General features: G+C 40.1%; 1 protein-coding gene and 1 long non-coding RNA gene across 2 annotated transcripts in view; both read left to right on the forward strand.

Moving 5' to 3' along the window:
* The window catches only part of LOC134674652 (jmjC domain-containing histone demethylation protein 1), a 48,427-nt gene extending 46,677 nt beyond the window's left edge, over positions 1-1,750 (forward strand). Inside the window, exons 20-21 of the mRNA XM_063532773.1 lie at positions 709-875; positions 1,607-1,750. Of these exons, the coding sequence (XP_063388843.1) occupies positions 709-875; positions 1,607-1,724 (285 nt within the window). The 3' untranslated portion in view covers positions 1,725-1,750. The remainder of the gene's footprint in view (positions 1-708; positions 876-1,606) is intronic.
* Position 1,751: 1 nt separating this feature from the next.
* LOC134674653 (uncharacterized) lies at positions 1,752-6,211 on the forward strand. The gene is made up of 2 exons (XR_010099650.1): positions 1,752-5,795; positions 6,057-6,211. It is a non-coding gene; the product is annotated as an uncharacterized LOC134674653 (long non-coding RNA).
* Positions 6,212-14,220: the final 8,009 nt, after the last annotated feature.

Genomic DNA, 14,220 nt, shown 5'->3' on the forward strand with positions numbered 1-14,220 from the left:
CCTATAAGGATCATATATTATTACATTGTAAGAAAGTGAGAAATGTCTGACAGTTAAAGATTTTATACAGTTCAAAGTGCCGGGAATTAAGGCCATCAGCAAAATCAAACAAAGTAGTCAGAATATTGCAATTACTGGTGATATCTCGAAAACTTACTTACTGCTGTGGCGCAACGACCCGAAATGGATCATGGCCTCCGACACCAAAGACCGCCATGCTACACTGTCCAAAGCCGTTTCTGTCCAGTCGACGGCGCCGAGTTCGCTAAGTTCTTTAAAGCTGCACTTCGTCTCTCCAGCGGTACCTAGGGCATCCAGACGGCCTTCGGCCACTTGGTACCCCAGAGTACGCCCTCCAGATTGCGCGATCTTCCCCCATCCGGCCTACGTGCCCGAGCCATCGGAGGCTATAGTTCGTTTTTCTAGCATTAGAAATAAGGTAAACGATCTTGATGTGTCTTTTAATTGAAAAACACATTTAAAAAATAAGTTACGGCAAATATGTAACAATTATGAATCTAATACGATCATTTATATTCTTTTGCTTTCATAAGTAACAGTTACTGATTTTTAAAAAGCAATTTTCAATTAAAAGACGTGTCAAGATCGCTTACCTTCTTTCAAGTTTTTTCTAATGCTAAAAAAACGAACTATAGCATCGGTATCTGGAAAAGCAACATGTAATCTAACGAGGCATATGTTATCCAGGCGTTACCAAAGCTGGTGGAGCTGGACGCGTCGTCGTGCGCGCGGCTGACGGACGCGGGCGCGGCGCAGCTGGCGCACCACGGCCTGCAGCGCCTGTCGCTGGGCGGCTGCCGGCTGCTCACCGAGGCCGCGCTCGACCATCTGGCGCGCTGCCCCAACCTCATCAGGTAGTTATCGCAACTTCATTGCACATAGGCTCTCCACTGTTTGCTCCCACCGTGTACTTGGTTTCTTCGGCCATCTTAGCAGGACAGAGCCAGATTGCCTGGGAAAAGTGCATTATTACTGGCCGCATGGCAAGAAAGCGTAGGGGTGGACATATGGCTACGCGTTGAGCGGACAGAATAACGTCAGAGACAAACGCCACATAACCACATTGCAGGCTAGCATGCACTGGGCCCTAGACATAGTGGCTTGAGGATACGACAAGGAAGAAGATTTCACATAACAGCTGTACAAAAGGCAAACTTCTAAAGACAGCAGGCAGACTTCTCTACCGGTCAACCTAAGGGTGAAACAAAAATATATCGAAGCATGAATGTATATTGCATAACGAGATAAGACTGCCTTAAAATTTTCATGCCATGCGCGAAAATTGTCACGCGAAGCAATTAGATTTGTACAAACGTGTCTCAGCCACAAATTCTCCACGGACCGAGCTGCTTTGCGCGACAGTTTCTTCGTTCTGAGTGGATCAGATTGGCTAGCATGACTTGCATCTCGTGCGTGGCTCCAGACTTGAAATCGCGCTAGATTTATGTAGTCGAGCGCGAAAACGCATGCGTCACGCTAGCCGGCCAGATAGTACTAATATATATCATATATGGCCACTGGCGTCATATTGATTGTATTGAATAACTAATTGCCAGAATCATGCTTAATACCACTAATTTTGCAGACTGGATCTCCGACACGTCCCGCTCGTGTCCACGCAAGCGGTGATCAAGTTCGCCGCCAAGTCCAAGCACAACCTGCATGTGCAGGACGTGAAGCTGGTGGAGCTGCGCAAGACCTGATGCGACGACGCGCCGGCGCCCGAGCCCCCGGCTGACGGCGCCACTGACACTCACATCGGACGCTAGTGATACTAACAGTGATACCACGGGACAGTGTTGACGTCTGACGGTTTACATTCGCGCGTTAACTTTTTGGACGCCAATGACCGATATATCCGCACCGCAGGCCCAACGCCAAAGACTGATTAATCGGTCACTGACCACAGAGCAACATAGACCTACGTGCATATGCATAAAGTCCGAGTGACAGCTTTTGTGTTTGACACGGCGTCGAAAAGGTTAAATACGGCAGCGGGTAATTCCTATTTTTTTTTGCTGGGGCATGTTTCACGAACGAGATTAGACTTATTAGTGTTTTGTCAATCCATACGATTCGACTATTCGTGTGTTTATCTAATACCATTCGGAAAATTGACCTCAGTTGGTCACATGGAGTTCAAATTCCGGCAAAAAGCATCTATTGGCAAACATTTCTATGATGGTTGTTTATGGTGTAAATAAAATATTCGTCACTTCTACTTGTATGCTTTAGTTTGTGATTCTAATTGATTATTAGTCGATATTATCAACATTTCTTGTATGGAATTCTGATTTAGTAAGCAAGGCTGATAGTGATGGATACGTTATTTATAAAAGACCACCATACTCAAACTCATGTTGTGTATTATACTTTTAGGCTTTTTTGTACATTACCACATGGTAGTACCAGTATCTACACACAAGTTTGAAATTGGAATAGCTATCTCGTTATAATTTAGAACAGTGGCATTAAATTAGATAACATGAGCTTGCTATTGCTGTTTTGGACTTCAGACTAAGATACAATTCTCAGTGTCATTGAAAACTATCTCTTACGTGCATTTTAGTAAAATCCATCACAATCAAAGTAGATTTCAATGAAACTGAGAATTCATTCATTCAACTCGCAACCCGCTTTGTTATGTCATGTGACATATTTTTTTTTCTACATTTTTTCTTAGAAGTTTACACCACAGCCAAATTGTGTTATGTTGCGGCCAGACAAGCAGGGATTCAGCGAATATTCGTGAACATAGAAATATATATCTATGTTCGTGAAGGCGTCTCTTCAATTTTCCTTGGATAGCGAGAGACGCCATAACATATTCGCCGAAGCCCTATATCTGTGGCCGCACCCTTAAAGATGTACGCGCACAACATATCAAAGGCGTCCTGGTATAAACGCTGCGAGTACGTTAGATGTAAATCAAACAAAGACTTGATTTAAGCCTATTCGGTAATTCGAAGTGATACGATTTCTAAATAAATAATAGAAGTATTGTTTTAGAGGTTGTCAAGATAGGAATAGTGAATGATGTGGTTTTTGTAGCAGCTGTTTGAAATTGGAGCGAAAATTTAATTAAGCTTTAGTGTGACTTATAGGTATATAAAAAAATATATCATCACATTTACCGGTAAAGCTAGCTATTCCACGCTGGCGTTCAAGGAGTGATATATAATTTTACTCCAATTCCAGTCATTTGGATCTTATTCGAAGCAAGCATCACATCAAATTATCCACAATTTTTGACGACTGCTAGAAAAACGCACTGGGATTCTTGTGTTTTAATGGGTGACTTAAAAATATGTAATTAATTATTGGAGAGTTTGATTTTTCCAATTATTTTAATCTATCTTTTGCAATATCAGTGCCAACATATAGTTTCTATATGAACCAGCACATATTTCATTGCACAATCAAATAACTATATTTAGAGTTGAACGATATTAATTTTATTGCGTACTGTTGGATTGGTATTCTATTATATTTTATTGTTGGTTTTATGTTTGACAACGATGGCCTTTAATGTCGAAGGTTTTCGATAAATTATTGAATAAACCTTTGCATAAAGATAAAGGTAACGATATATATTAATAGTATGTTGCTGCTTCATAGCATAACCAAGTTTCAATGCCTCCATGTCTTATAAAGTAATTACCTACTGCAAACTTAGTTGCCCATATTTATTATAAATAGTTATAGTTCGTTTTTTTAGCATTAGAAATAAGGTAAACAATCTTGATGTGTCTTTTAATTGAAAAACACATTTAAAAAATAAGTTACGGCAAATATGTAACAATTATGAATCTAATCCGAACTTTTATATTCTTTTGCTTTCATAAGTAATAGTTTTTGATTTTTAAAAAGCGTTATTCAATTAAAAGACATGTCAAGATCGCTTACCTTCTTGCAAGTTCTTTCTAATGCTAAAAAACGAACTATAGAGCAAGCTAGTGATAATACGAGGAAGCTCGCTTGATTTGCGACTGAGTTCGTAAAGGGCCGAAGAGTATGAGTGAGCTAAAGGACTAGCGAACCGTTAACGCTAACTTGTTCAACTTTATATGCCTCGGAACGTCATTCAAACATGTTATAAAATTAATAAGAAATAATACTTTATTGAGAAGCATTGAAACACTGGTTATCTACTGAAACGGCACACTCAACACTTGTATTCAAATATGGATCTCTAAACTTCTTATAATGATAGGATTCCTCGAACAATTGTTCGTATACTTTCCTTATATATTGTTCCAGCAATACTTACTTTTTGTAAATATTAAATGATTATTTATTTCGCACTCCTGAAAAGGAATAATTATTTTAGGTTCATGACAATTGTAAGAGCTTAGGTTGTATTTTTCTTAGTTCTAGTCGCTTTTTAGGTTTAAGCTATTATTAATAGGTACCTATGTTTGACTGACCGATTATATAACATTTATTGATCATTTCTTGAACTTTTAGAGGCTACACAATAAATTTACGCTTTTCGTTTTCATTGAACACTAACTAAATGTGACGTCCCACGGGTAAAGGTACCTTATGGCGGTTAGCGCTTGCGCTATTATTAACGCCGCTCCAATATTATTGCGATGCTATGCGACGTAAGCGCCAGCCGCCATAAGGTACCTTTTCCCGTGGAACGTCACAAATATTTCCGAAATTTTGTAGAATAATGCTTGAAAAGTTACAATAAAGCTGGTGCAAATTATACACATTTTTGACACTCTACGTAATGATTAGTTTTGTACGTTATGATATGATATTATCGTAATAGTTAATTAAATTAGATCAGATTTTTCAGTATAAAAGAAGTTTGAGAACAACAATGAAAATAATATCAGTATGTTAGTTTGTAAGGTCCGACTGTGGTCACAGCGTAAGGTCGGAGGGCCGCCTATAGGTTTAGCATAGAGAGGTAACTACACATTACACTATACTTGTCAAACTAGCAGATTATTCATTTCAAATTTCTAACCAACTACTTTTTAGATACCCAACTCCTTGTCAGTTAATGGTTATGTTAATACATTTCATTTCATTATATATGTCGGCGGCCGATCGTAAGATCAGGCAGATCGTAATGTTCCTGTGTATTGTTTTGAGATTAGTCACATTAAACCAATATATAGGTAAGATAGATTCGTTAGGTTGCTTCAGATGCCCGAAGGGCAAACTGCCCAGAAATAGAGCGGGGCTCGGTCGACTCAGGGAACGAGTCAAAGATTTTCACGTTTACGATATGCCTAGGACTTTCACGATATGCCTGATCTTACGATCGGCCGCCGACATATACATGATAATTGATAACACGGTCAGTTTATTAATACAATACACAATTTAGCATTTACGAAGTCAGACTGTACTCCATTGTTTCGAGTATTCTTCTATACTCTTGATATTACTCATATTATTTTTGAAAACAACTAGAAAAGTGCCAATAGAGTCTGTTGCTTTGACAAGTATATTCCGCGGACTGTACATAGGTAGCCTAAGTCGTTATCGAGTAACATATGTACTTGAAACCATAGGCTCATAGTTAAAATACGGAGCTAGTATATAAGCATTGTGTGCCTCTGTGTATAGAGAATATAGTGATAAACAAGAATCGTTAATAAAATTATATATACGGAAACAAAATACAATTATTATTCACAGATTAGAATTATTGGTTGAATAAAATGGTGAATAATGATTATATTGCAAAGTCTACATAAATCTAGTTTTGTAAGATGCCTTTATGCGAGAGTTTTTAAATCAATTTGAAAGATGTTTTTATATTAAGGCTCATCTACACGATGGGCCAACGCTTGCCACTCCAAGGGACGCAGCCATGTGGTAGAATGAGATAGCAATATCACTTGCTCCCTCTACTACGCAACTTCATAAGAGCTACCCCTCGGGGTTAGAGGTGGCAAGATATTGGCAAAATATTATCTAGTTATGATCCCTTCACACGAGAAGAAGAAGACTTGCTCCCTCTAACGCATGGGTGCGTCCCTTGGAGTGGCCGGCGCTGGCCCATCGTGCAGAGGAGCCATCAGCCAGCTCGCATGCAGGCCGTCGTTGGTTGAAGCGTGATATTAAACCAATGGCTAGGTAAGAGTAGCGCCGCACGGCGACGAGCAACATGTATCATTGGTTACCATAAGCACTCATAGTATTTGAAATAAATATTTACAATGAACCTTTTATTTTATTTCTTAGTAGATACGAGTACATACCAACTAGATTTCTAGATCATGTTTGGTATGACCTATATATTCATTTCGTAAATGACTTAAAAAAACTCCCTGTACAGTCGCCATCAGATATATCGAAGCGGCCAAAGTGCTCACAATCATCTGAACACTCCTCTATTGTTAGGGCGTTAGAGTGCGTGTTCAGATATTGTGAACACCTTGGCCGCTCCGATATATCTGATGGCGACTGTACATATTTTTACTGTTTTATTACTTTTATTAGTATTGAACTGTAATAATATTTTGGTGGTAACTACTGCTACTGGAAAAAAAAATCCCACCTTTTACCAACTCTGTTTGGTGGCAAGTACTACCGGGATTTTTTTCTGAGTAGTCACCAGTGGTAAAAGGTGGGAAAAAAATCCCAGTAGTTTCCACTGGTAAAAACTTGGTGGTAACTCGTGGGAATGACCCGTTACGTGAAACGTCAAACTTCTATGAAATTATGACGTATAAATAACACTTGCACTGCGTAGGCTATCAAAATCGCTGCAAACTTTTCTTGGTCTAACTCTTGGGATTGTTAGAAAACAATTTCCCCAATGAGGGCGCTACTGGACGGTCGACGCCAAAGGTCCAACGTTTTCTGTTCTCTTTCAAGGCGCAGCAACTAGTATCATTTCTCTCTCCTCGCTCGTTAAAAATGCCGTTTGTCAAAAAAGGACAACCATACTGTTGACAAGGTGGACTTCAAATCAAGTGTTGCCTTTCTTGATGCGCCCAGTCTGTATACGTGTGAGTAAAAGCGTATATGTGTGCTCTTTTAGGGATGTGAAAAGTCGATTTTAATCATGTTATATATCGATAAACGCTACACAGCGGAACGAAATAGCGATTAATTGAAGCTTCAATATCTTCGTTAAACATAAACATAATTGAAATGCTAATGGATAATGAATATATTATAATATAATAATATAATTCAATTATTGCGGAACACCTATTTTAGGAGGTATTTATGTATTTTAATTAAATATCTGAACTTTCCCTTGGTTCCCTGCTGGGGCGTGACTATAAAATTGTAATCTGATAACCACAATAAAGAATAAAAGCGTTTTTGGTCATTTTAGGTATCGTTAAGCCTTTGAAGTAAAATTAAAATTGCAAGAAATGTCGATAGTTTATCGATATGACTTTATCGACATGGCTACAGCAACGTGGGCCTCATTGTTAATCGTACACTAAACAAAAGTGGCAACAGTGACAGCTCGCTGAGACACCGTCTTTATATATTATTAAGTCTATGGTCGACGCAGTTTTCGCTAAGTTCCAACGTTCCAAGTAGACATCAAATTTTAAACTCTATCGCCATCTGTCGTACTCTTTTAATATAAAGTAGAATGTGATTCGAGGGAATTCATGCGATCAGTAGTGCAGAGAAATGCTCAAAGATGGCGCTAGTTATGTTTAATCTTGTACAAATAGCCTTTCCAATCCGAAAAAGTAAAGGTCAAGTTTGCCCACGTTTTTTAAAAAGATTATTCATTAGAAAAATGAAATGAGAAACATAATAATATTAGGCCCTACTCCGCTGCCAGCGGCACCCTAGGTTAGGTTTCTTTTTTATAATGTGTTTATACATATTTTTTGTAATATTTTATTAATGTTTTTATATTGTACTTCTATAATATCAGTATAAGATCCAGTTCGAAGGACCGACGGTTGATCTTCGATCAAATGTACCTATCTTAACGGTTGAGCTAAATAGCAGGGAACATCAGAATAAGATCCGGTTCGAAGGATCGACGTTTGAGCCTCGATCAAATGTACCTATCTTAACGGTTAAGCTAGTAAGGAACATCAGTATAAGATCCGGTTCGAAGGACCGACGGTTGAACTTCGATCAAATGTACCTATCTTAACGGTTGAACTAGTAGGGAATATTAGTATAAGATCCGGTTCGAAGGACCGACGGTTGAACTTAGATCAAATGTAGCTATCTTAACGGTTAAGCTAGTAAGGAACATCAGCATAAGATTCGGTTCGAAGGACCGACGGTTGAACTTCGATCAAATGTACCTATCTTAACGGTTAAGCTAGTAAGGAACATCAGCATAAGATCCGGTTCGAAGGACCGACGGTTGAACTTCGATCAAATGTACCTATCTTAACGGTTAAGCTAGTAAGGAACATCAGCATAAGATCCGGTTCGAAGGACCGACGGTTGAACTTCGATCAAATGTACCTATCTTAACGGTTAAGCTAGTAAGGAACATCAGCATAAGATCCGGTTCGAAGGACCGACGGTTGATCTTCGATCAAATGTACCTATCTTAACGGTTGAACTAGTAGGGAATATTAGTATAAGATCCGGTTCGAAGGACCGACGGTTGAACTTTGATCAAATGTGTATACCTAATATCTTATTTACTAGTTACCTCGAGGATTAACAGAGTTTGTAAGAGATTCGCGGTAGACTAGTATATGGGCAGGCGTGGCTCACTCCGCGCTTTCGTCGCTTCGCTACAAGTACATGCGACTCACACCAATTTTGGTGTCTAGCAGTAGTATTTGCCGCGTTGCCTATTATTAAATTTATTCTGTGATATGGGTTGAACAGTCAATTTAGTATCTGTAATAAAAAAACTATTTAATTAAAAATTTAATAAACTCCCTACGCTATACGTCAAACCATTTTATGCCAAAAAGCCCTAACAACATTTTGGAAAATAGCAGATTTAAAAAAAAATTGTTGGACCGATTTCTATCAAACGTAACATAGTTAAGAACCACCTTGCGGTGGTTCTTAGAAACTCGCTTTGACTTAAAAAAAAACCACATCGAAATCGGTTAGGTAATTCGTTGAAGAGCTACGATGCCGCAGACAGACATTGGCGTCAAACATATATATATATATATATATATATATATATATACACCCCTATTTTTGCGTCGGGGGTAAAGGTTATATATAAGTACATATAATAAAAGATTAGTGGGTGCTGTAGCTAGATATATTGAATGTTTGTTTTTAATATCAACTAGAATTGAAAGCCAACAAGAAAAATAACCGTAAAGAAAGACCGCTAAGCAAAAGAAATCCTGTCGCAATAAACTTGTTGTCTGCACCGAGGCAAGCTCGAACGCAAATTAGAAATTAAAGATAGCTATCTAACTCAGTAGTTAATACAGCCAGTAAAGGTGTCTTCCATTTTCTTTTTCGACACGCACTCTCCCCTATCAACGAAGAGGCGACGAGATTAGTCTAGAATCCAATTACATTTTCCAAATTTCCCATTTTTCCCCAGCCGCGGGTTCAAAGCTCACAGAAAATTATTTTCTTCGCCCCCTAAGAAATGAAAAATAAACGTGTCTCGCGCGGGAGGAGCGACAACAAGAAATAACCCGGGCCGGGTGAGAGCGGGACACAGCAATACTAGTTTAATAAAGTGTAAGCGGGATGGGTGTGAGACGTCGGAGCTCCCTAGCGGGGATTTGTTTTTTTTTTTTCTGGAGGAGGCTGTGACTTCCATTGCAAATGAGTCGCGCGGTCTAAAGTGCAAACTCCGCTTGCGGGCACGACCGTCTTAGGTGACAAGAAAATAGGTAAAGGAAATGGAAGCTTTAAATTGAACTGGGTCGCTGCGTGCTGGGTCTCTTGTTTACTTTGAATTTGTGCCATTCTTTTCGGTAAATGGTTTCGCTAAATACAAATTTCTTTCAAAAGAATTGACGGCAGCGGCTACGTACGTAATATAACGTTCTATTTTTTTGCGCTTTCGAGTCTTGCTCCTTTAAATTAAAGACAAACTACTTTCTTACGTGATTCTACGACATACTTGTGTCAAATTTTCAGTTAATATACCCCTGTAAGAACTTCCTTAAGTTATTTGCAACGAATTACGAAAACATGTTAAATCTGCATTTCGTTTAAAATGAGAGCGTAGCTGTAGGTACCTGACGATTATGTTTTTGTGGCTTATAAGACTCACAACAGAGAGCCTAAAGGTATAGCAACACGAGCAAGCATGACAACATAGATTAACCACATTAACAAGTAGAGAACAACAGCGACAGATGGCCGGCAAGTGCCTAGCTTTACGACACTATTACGGCGATATAACGTGTAATGCCATGTAAATGTGATAAAAATGAAAATGTCCCCGCGCGGAGGCCGGTTGACTTCGCTATTGTGGGGTCTGGGCTACCGCAATTAATTCTGTTTGTGTCGTCTTTTATATGACAATTTATACGTATTTAATTATGGTTTTTACTCCTTGGGGGATATTCGGATTTGCCAGATACGCCACCATCTCATTTTTCAATGAAAAACTGTTGTTTATAGTGTTGCATGTGTGTGTAGCATCTTCGTCGTTGCCGATTTGGTGTCGCTGCCACAGAATAAATAATAGTACTAGGTACAGAAGACTCACTCTCTAACAAAACGCGTCTGTCACGATCAGCACAGATATGGCCGCTAGGTGGCGACAGCGCCACGCGCGGCTTATGGCAAACCCCAAAATTGGGGTCGTACGGATGGACTTTTAGCTACCTGTAGCAAAGTGACGAAATCGCGGAGTGAGCCACGCCTGTCGCTGCCGACCTTAGGCGGACTACTGTAGTTGATTGGCCAATGAACTGTAATTTTAGCTATAGGATACAAAAACAGAGTCAGACTAATAGTTGATATAAAGCAATGATATATTTATCAGTCGGCGAGCGTATCGATCAGCTGGGCCCGCTCACGCGACGCTGATTCGCGCTCTGACAGTGACGCGACTGACGCGACTTGCAACCGCTTTAATGTACAGTCGGCCGCACAAGTACACTTCAAATAGGTCCTAATTTTATAAATATTTTTTCAATTTGGTCCGACCAATAGAGAGATAGAGTAGAGCGAAGTGTCGTCTCGCTGGAATCTTTAACAGCCCTACTGGGGAGTATTACCAACTCGTACTTCCACCTTACAGAAGATCACAAATGGCTTAGTACTTCAAGTTACTTTACTCTATGTATAGGTATCATAAATACCTATACATTGCTGTGAGTATGGAATCATTACTCACTCTTTTTCATTTAGGAGGAATCGCCTGATGGCAAGCGATTTCCGTCCGTTCGTAGACGAACTAAAGTCACCGACATAGCCCACCGGATTAGCAAGCTGAAGTGGCAATGGGCAGGCCACATTGCACGCAGAGAAGATGGCCGATGGGGTCGAAAAGTGCTCGAATGGAGACCACGGACTAGCAAGCGCAGCGTGTAGTACGTCCACCCACAAGATGGATAGACGACCTTGTTAAGGTCGCCGGAAGACGCTGGATGCGGGTCGCTTCCAATCGGCACGTATGGAGATCCAAGGGGGAAGCCTATGTTCAGCAGTGGACGTCTTATGGCTGAGATGATGATGATGATGAAGCGATTTCCGTCGCCACCTATAGTTCGTTTTTTTTAGCATTAGAAAGAACTTCGCAGAAGTAAGCTTGTGGTTCCAAATCCGGCACTTTTAGCGGTAACAATTTGAAGTAAATTATATGTATTGACCATGCTACATTAGATAATTCAATAATTATTAACAATTAAAGAGCCTGATAAAAACTGCACGCTTACTTCTGTGGAGTTCTTTCTAATGCTAAAAAAAACGAACTATAGACATAGATAGACACCTGCAACACCAGAGGGGTTGTCAGTGCGTTGCCGGGAGTACGTTCTTACTCTCAATAAAGAAAATCCTAAATCAAAAACCTATGTTTCAGGGCTGTTGTGCCTGCGACGGTACCGGCAGCTGAGTGAGCGCTGAGTGGCGGGCACGCGACGCGGTGGGCCGCACGCACGCTCGCAGCGAATTAACGAGATTTGCTTGTAAACGCCGTGCTAAGGAAGCACCGTGTCGGTCTGGTGGCTTGGGAAATCGGTACAAACTTTCAACTGCTTAGGGGCAGTTTTGGGTTTAAAGAAATTTTATTTCTCATAAGAATTTTACAATTCACTTGCACGAGAATTAGAAGTAACAAAGTTAACATTGGTCGGGTGAGTGAGATTTAAAAAAATCCTTTTTAAATTGAGCTAGAGAATATTATGATTTATATTTCAAGGGTTTAGGCTCTGAGTGTCAGTAAATGAGGAACGGAACTGCTTTATATACAGGTCGATTCACGGAAACTGGCACGAAAGTTACTACTTGAGTAGTATTCTGATTTGTAACATTGCACGACACGACACCGAATGGGAGGTTCATAATTGCCGCTCTACAGACTATACGGCTTAGTAAATAGAAAAAGTATCAAGATTAAACTTTGACAGTGGAAAAAGGAGAAATTTCAAATTCGGATGAGAGATTAACCCGTCGCGCATACGTTTTTCAAATTTATCGCCATTTTCTACTGACAAAGCTGGCTTGTCCGACAATCCAAGCGGAAGCTTATAATTATAGGTAGTCCTTTTCAACTCCATATTATGTTACAAAGAGACTTCCGCTTACTCTAGCCTTTAGGCGATTCAGTTGTTCACTCGATAAGCAATATATACCTACTATACTAGACCATCCCTCTTGCTTATTATCCTCGTAAAATCTGCCAAGTACAAAGATTAGCCTTGTAAGCAAACCCTTGCACATAAATCATAGAGCACTGGAATGGAAGTGAAATATGAGGCAAGTGTATCAAATAGGTGAGCGGAGTAATCGGCACATGTGTCGCGCAGATTATAGATATGGCAACATTATGATTACTAAGCGTACGCTAGAAGAGGGTGCGCCGAAAACGCGCACTCCGGACTAGTGCCTGAATCCATCGCTGTCATCGCATCGCATCGGTGGCATAGCTGTATGATAACAGCGGAAAGTTTGTGCAGTCAAACATGTTTCACAGTGATAATTTTATTAGAGTCGGAGGTAGAGATTCGATTTGGGTCGCTATTCCATATTCCGAGTTTTCCTTGGATAAACATGAAGTAAAGCAAAATATACTTAAAAACGTGTTATGCCTTGTAGATGTAGATGTAGATTATGCCTTGCCTAGGTTATGCCTTACTTTATATGAGTAAACCTTGCTTAGTTTATTCGTTCCTGTATTTGCTTGGTTAAGTATCTACAATCCGCGCATGATCCGAGCTACGTGCTTTTTCGAACTTAGGGAAACAAGAGAGAGTGCGCCGTGTTGTGCACCGAGAGCGAGTTAAGGGAGGCTCCCTAAAAATTCCTCTGATTCCTCTTCCGATTCCTCTGCAAACCGTAAAAGCGTGCACCACAACTCGTCGAACGTGCATTACCCGGGTGTCGGCAGCTCAGTGCCGCGAATTCCCTCAAGTTATTATGGCCTACTGAACCGGGTAACGAAACCGCCTCCCCGGGGCCCCTGTAAATACGCAGCTTTGTCATAACTACAGCTATCCGTCTTAAATAACTAGAATTTTGCGTTCTCTTTATTAACTTAGGTGGTCTACCAGCAAAGATAACGATTATTCGAAAAATGGGCTAGGCTGTCAGGAGTAGTCAGGACTCCGTCCGAATACTTGCCACTTTCAATTTTAATTACAGGTGACAAACGGGCTGTCAACTATTGGAATGAGACTGTCAAACATAGGGATATTTACATTTACCGTACTGGGTCAAATATAACATGACTACCTAGTTTACGTTTGAATCACTCTGGTGCTTGTACTCGTTTCGTATCTTTCCAAGTATATGACAGCGGTAAAATACTCGGTACTTATTGTCTGTGAGTAATCATTTGATGTCAACTTTAACCTAAGGTCCCATCTGTCCCCTTAACCCTAAACTGGCTACGATTAACCACCCCGAGGTGTCCGTATTCCCTAGACGTTTCGACGGCGGGCACGTTTAATTTACTATTATTTACTTTCGCAAAATCGTATCTCATGTCATGTGATATTGTATAAACACCCGTATTCTTGGAGCCACAGAGTGTACAATCCCGTGAAATAACTACGATGAAATAGGAGTTCGTGAAAGTAGAAGGTTTGATTTTGGAATAGAAGGATTATTTCCACTATTACG

This window comes from Cydia fagiglandana, chromosome 20, assembly GCF_963556715.1.
Source record: "Cydia fagiglandana chromosome 20, ilCydFagi1.1, whole genome shotgun sequence".
Classification (NCBI taxonomy): Eukaryota; Metazoa; Arthropoda; class Insecta; order Lepidoptera; family Tortricidae; genus Cydia; species Cydia fagiglandana.